At 34.5% G+C, this 6,080-nt stretch overlaps 1 protein-coding gene across 2 annotated transcripts; it reads left to right on the top strand.

The window, feature by feature from the left end:
- The first annotated feature begins 2,912 nt into the window (after nucleotides 1–2,912).
- On the top strand, nucleotides 2,913–5,299 carry LOC144564303 (putative E3 ubiquitin-protein ligase SINA-like 6). 2 transcript variants are annotated; one of them, XM_078313901.1, is made up of 4 exons: nucleotides 2,913–3,078; nucleotides 3,479–3,876; nucleotides 4,139–4,394; nucleotides 4,667–5,299. In XM_078313901.1, the coding sequence occupies exons 2-4, from the start codon at nucleotides 3,517–3,519 to the stop codon at nucleotides 4,780–4,782; spliced, it is 732 nt and encodes a 243-aa protein (XP_078170027.1). In that variant the 5' UTR covers nucleotides 2,913–3,078; nucleotides 3,479–3,516; the 3' UTR covers nucleotides 4,783–5,299. The 2 variants fall into 2 exon arrangements, with proteins under 2 accessions (XP_078170027.1, XP_078170028.1); XM_078313902.1 differs by having other exon boundaries at nucleotides 2,913–3,876.
- Nucleotides 5,300–6,080: the final 781 nt, after the last annotated feature.

The following is a 6,080-nucleotide window of genomic DNA, read 5'->3' as shown; positions in this document are numbered from 1 at the left end:
GTATTTATCTATGCAATACAAAATATTTATCCATGTAACATAAAGTATTTATCATTATGCATGAGAGTATTTACGATTGATGTTTTACTGAAAGTTGAAAGTATGCCTGAGAAATATTTATCCATGTAACATAAAGTATTTATCCATATAATGTCAAGTATTTACTCATGTAACATAAAATATTTATCATTATGTTTCAGAGTATTTATCATTGGGTGAGGGGATTGTTTATTTAATGGTCTCCAGTTGTGCGGGGACGATTCAAAAAAAAAGAAAATTTTGTGCGGGGACAATTAATGGATTGATTTATTCTTTCATAAATAGAGATCATTGCATAGGGTTTAATACCTGACAAATTCAAGTTAAATACTTCGATGCTTCAAGTTAAATACTAACAGTTTTTTAAACGTTCATTAATGATTGAGTGGTCCCCCCATGTTTAATGGTCCCCAACTGTGCGGGGATGATTCAAAAAAAAAGGAAATTTTGTGCGGGGACAATTAATGGATTGATTTATTCTTTCATAAATAGAGATTATTGCATAGGGTTTAATACCTGACAAATTCAAGGTAAATACTTTAATGCTTCAAGTTAAATACCCGCAGTTTTTTAAACGCTCATTAATGATTGGACGGTCCCCCCATGTTATTTTTGTCCTTTTCTGCGGGGTTTTTTGCGGGGTGGAGGGTGCGGGGACTGTTATCATCGTCCATAATTAAATGGGCAGGTCATCGGACCGAAATTTTTATTAATAGAAAATTAATTAATTAAATATCGATAATGGAGAATTAATTTGAGGTTTTTTGAGATATAGGAAAAATATGATAGTTTATAATAACGTCATCTGAACATTATAGACTATCACGGCCTGAAACAGTGTCAGTTCTTGTCAATACAGTGCCAGTTCCTGGCCAAAACAATGCCACTTTCTGCCAAAATAGGGTATGTTCTTGGCAGAAATAGATGTCGAAACAAGTTGTTTCCAGCCGTGATGATCTATAATGTCCAGAGAACGTTATAAACTATCACATTTTCTCTATATCTCAAAAAAAAACTCAAATTCGTTATCCATTATCAATATTTATTTAATTAATTTTCTATAAATAAAAATTTCGGTCATCGGAGGTCGCTGATTGAGATATGAAATGAGGCCATCCGAGGTCGATGTGGAATTCATTAGCTCAATAAAAAGTTGTGCATGTTATTTGAAACAGATATAATTTCTTGATAACACTTAGTTCAATAAGTCTACAATTGTTACTATAATCAAGGGAATAAAATTATAATTAAATTAAGTTGGATCAGATAGCATTTGATTAATCAATCACCATATCAATTCTGCTTGTATAAAATACAAATAACAAAATATTCGCTGAAAAAAAAACATGAATTGTTTTATGTTTATAGTTAGGTGAAAATCAAGCCTGAATGAATTTAAGAACTGTGACATCAAACAATTACTGTGGTGAGATCCTAATAAATAAGTACTCTACTGCATTGCATCTCTTCATCTCTTGTATTCTTAGTTGACCTTAAAAAATAGCTTAATTTGTGCTCTCTCGACTCTCCCTGCTACTTTATTGCCTAGCAACCGGTACAAGAATTTTTTCATAGATCGGGTGCCCAAGATAACACACTGATGACATCGGAAGAATCAAGGTCTTCTTTTAGCAATGTTCAATAGCAGAGGAATTTCTATGCAATTTAAGGATTGTGCACACGATTTAACAAAATTTACTCTGGTAAATATGAATGATTTTGTGTTTCCTATTGTACTGGTGTCCGTGTCCCCTCTTCAGATTTTTATTTCCTTTTGATCCATCTTTATAAAAACTGTTAGATTCCACCAGTAGTACCAATAAAAGCTGACAGTAGCGATCATAAACTTAGCAAGTACAAGCTGGCACCATACCTCATCAGTGCAGATCTCCTAGGAAAATACCGGGCTTAGTAATTTCTTCTGATGCTTATTGTTTACTGGTACAGGAATTGACCAAAATGACACATAAATCTCAGACAGCAAACGAAATTAAAATAAATAAAGCAGCATGTAAAGAGAGGCCATAATTGCCCCAGCACAGTCCAAGGCCAGGCATTTAAACACTCACAAATGAACTCTGAATATCTGACAATGTTGTCAGCACGAAAATGCTCAAGGTACTTGACTGTCTTTGCTGAAGTTTCAAATTGAGATAGGGATGATTACTGTCAAAGGATTCGACAAACCCATTCCTCTCTAATAGAAAAGGATAAATGATGTAACTACGAAAACTAGCATATAATTCTCATAAAAGAAAACTATGAAATTGTTGTCCAATTTTGCACTGTGGCGCATTTAACCCTTAATTACACATTGAGGTTGAGCAGTCCAATTGAGTAGTCCTTGATTTTATTTTTTAAAAAGTAGCAGGCAGTTACCTACTAATATTTCGTTAAATGGAAGAAAAACAAAGACTCCTTGATTCAATCTGACCAGACAATCTAGTGTAATTGCATAATTTTAACAAAAAAAAAAGCCAAGAAAACAAACAGGAAACGATTATTGGCTAAAACCATGGTTTTTTTTTTTTTTAAATTATGCAATTAACCCTTAATTAAAATCTGTTGATTTAAAAAATACTACACCATTTAGATATTTGATTTTCTACCTATCTAAAAAAATATTAAAAAATTTAAAAAAATGTAAAATTTGGTCACACATATTAATATAGAGAACAAGATAAACGGTTCGAATCGACCATTAGAATTTTGAAAACTCGAATATTGAGCCGTAGCGCCGTAACCCTCTATACAACCATAGTACCGTAATCTTACCCTTTTAATTCTGATATTTTAGGGTAGCAAGAAAAAAAAAAATTCTGCTTCTTTCCCAATTCTGAAAGGTCTCTTTTAATTTTAAAAAAAAAACTCTGAAAACTCTCTTTCCAAATTCCACCTGCTCCCCCTCTCTCTTTTTGCTCACTGGAAACTTCTCTTTTCGCTTCCGCCCCCGATCTCTCTCCTCTCTTTGCAAATATCGCCACCAAATATCTCTATATTCTCCTTCATTTCAACCATCCACTCTCTCTCTCAACTAAGGTAATATATTGTTTGTTAGTATTTCTCTCTCGTTGGTCTTTGAGGTTTTGTTGATTTTGCGACTTACTACACCAATTTAGGGTTTATGTTTTTTCCCTTTCTATCTCTCTTAGGCTCATTTGAGGTTTTGTTGATTTTGCAATCAATTACTTTACCAATTTAGGGTTTAGGGTTTGTCTTATAAAAGTTGGAATTGGAACCTAAAAGTTGAATTTGAAGGGTACTTTTATCATTCTTATTGCAATGTCAAGCCAAAGACAGTTAAGTATATCCAATTCTAGTCCTTGTCCACACTAGGCTGGGGACTTTCTGAGTTTGAAATTCTTTATTTCAAAATTTTCACTCGAGAAGAAAAAAAAGAAAAAGAAAAAAAGACTCGCCTCTCTCTTTGTCTGAACAGGAGACAGCGAAGGGATCAGTGGCGTTTGCTAGGCTGCCATGGAGAGGGTGAGGGCCAATGCCAACCGCACAAAGTATCGAAACGAAGGAGTTGATACTTCAAATCCTCCAACTCAGAGAGAAATCGAAGAAGGAGACTCTTCAAATTCTCAGACTCAAAGAGAAATCGAGGGAGGAGAGACTTCAAATGCTCCGACCCCCGGAGAAATTAGGGGAGAAGAGACTTCTAATCCTCCATCTCCAAGAGAAATTGGCAGAGAAGAGAGTTTGAATTCTGTGTCTTCAAGAGAAATTGGGGGAGAAGAGACTACAACAAGAAATGAGATTGGAGTCACAATCGATCGCGACTTACTGGACTGCTCCATTTGCACCAATCCCTTGTGCCCTCCACTTTATCAGGTTTTATTTTTCAATATTATTCTCTGGAAATTTATATCCTTTGTTTCATATTTAAAATGAGAACTGCCTTCTAACATTTGATTATTGTTACAAGCATAAGATATTTGTGGTTGAGATTGTAAATCCAGTAAAATCCAAGTTTAATTGGCAAGCAATGATTGCAGTTGAAACTTTTAATTCAATTTGGTACAACTTGAAACGTTTTTGTTCTTACCTTGTATTGCAAATGCAAAAACTGAACAAATTCACATACTTTTGGCAGTGCATATTAGGTCACATCGCGTGTCTGTCCTGCTGGGAAAAAGTACAAAACAAGTGTCCCGCCTGCAATAAACCGATAGGGGGCCAAAACATTGCACTCGAGAAGGTGTTGGAATCAATACATCTCCCTTGCCCTAATGCCGATTTAGGTTGCCACCAGTCTGTTTCATACTCACAGATGCAAATGCATGCTAAAATGTGTGAGTTTGGCCCGTCTTTATGCCCAATTCCAGGATGTGCTCACAAGGCCTTTTCAGGTGCACATTTTTACTTGATATGTATTAGTACAACAAATCTACTAACACAAAAATGTAGGGTTTAATTTGTGAAATGGTTGTGGGACCAAGTATTGGTTGGTACTGCATGGCTGTACTGTTCTTGATTGAAACTTAAACTTTAAAGTGCATCATGCATGTAGTACAGCTTATTGAATTCATTTGTCTATTTTTTCTGACAAAAAGTTTGCTTGTAAAATGAAAGCTTATTTTGGTTTGTTTATTTGTTTATGGCTTTATGCACAACGTTGTAGGAGAATGGCGGGCACATTTTCTGAAAGACCACCGAGAGCCCGGCTGTTACTACAGCTATGGCTGGCAGTGCACTATAATGTTAAATGAAGAGGATCTTTATTATACCTTTCTTTGACCTGGTAAAGATCTGTTTCTGCTTGTGCAGGAACCCATTCCCAATGTTGGGAATGTTATATCTTTATTTTACGTTGATCTGGCTGATCCGAGCCAGAATCATTTCTTATATGAACTTCATGAGCATATGACAGGTACAAGTTACAAGTCGTCAGCCGTTGTTTCAATCAAGGAATGGAAGAGAGGTGAAGTGCATGGTTCTTCCCTTTTGGTACCATCGCGACGTAAGATACATGTTTTAATAAATAAAGGAAGTAATGTAGTCTCATCAGACTGAAGAAGATGATCTTCTTCTAGGATGGTTTTATCTATGTAACTCATGTCAGTAGTTTTCCTTTTTTTGGAATTCTAGATTAGTTATCGGCTTGAAATAAAGTTGTTTGTTTTGTTTCTTTTAAAGAATTTTCTTTGTTTGTCATCAGCATTGACACTTAATGGTGGACTGGTGTTGTGATATGCTGCCTGTAATTTTGTTGTCTAAATTTGAATTTAAGTATATTAAGGTCTTTTATTTGACTCTTAAAGATTCAGTTTAATTTCTATGATGAGGTGATGCATCTGTCCGGTTTTATTTGTAGTACTTACAAGAGCAAAATAGGGAGATATGCTATAAGGAGAAATATCATGTGTATCACTTGTATAATGCACAAATTTTCTTTGTTTGTCATCAGCATTGACACTTAATGGTGGACTGGTGTTGTGATATGCTGCCTGTAATTTTGTTGTCTAAGTTTGAAATTAAGTATATTAAGGTCTTTTATTTGACTTAATGGTGGACTGGTGTTGTGATATGCTGCCTGTAATTTTGTTGTCTAAGTTTGAAATTAAGTATATTAAGGTCTTTTATTTGACACTTATGCAGTTTAGTTTCTATGATGAGGTGATGCATCTGTCGGGTTTTATTTGTAGTACTTGCTATAGCAAAATAGGGAGATGTGCTATAAGGAGAAATATCATGTGTATCACTTGTATAATCCACAACCTATGCTCTTTGCTCTGTGTGTGTGTGCACCTTTTTTTTCTTTTTTAAATTTCAGAAACCAACAAAGAGGTGGATAGGTGATATTTGTACCATGATTTAGTAATTGATGCTGCACCACATGATCTTTCTCACCATAGCATTTATGTAACGCAAGTTAATTCTAAGTTTATGTTCTCTGTTCACGTAACATTTATGTATCCACAAGTTCTATTTTTTTTTTTAGTAGAATTATTAAGTAGTATTATTAAAATTTATCTTATATTTTTTTAGATTCGTTGACCAAAACAAACACTATGATTGGCTATATAGTATATATG

This window comes from Carex rostrata, chromosome 13, assembly GCF_964058835.1.
Source record: "Carex rostrata chromosome 13, lpCarRost1.2, whole genome shotgun sequence".
In the NCBI taxonomy this organism is placed as follows: domain Eukaryota; kingdom Viridiplantae; phylum Streptophyta; class Magnoliopsida; order Poales; family Cyperaceae; genus Carex; species Carex rostrata.
Note: the sequence above shows the minus strand (reverse complement) of the source record. Positions and strands in the feature narration are given on the sequence as shown.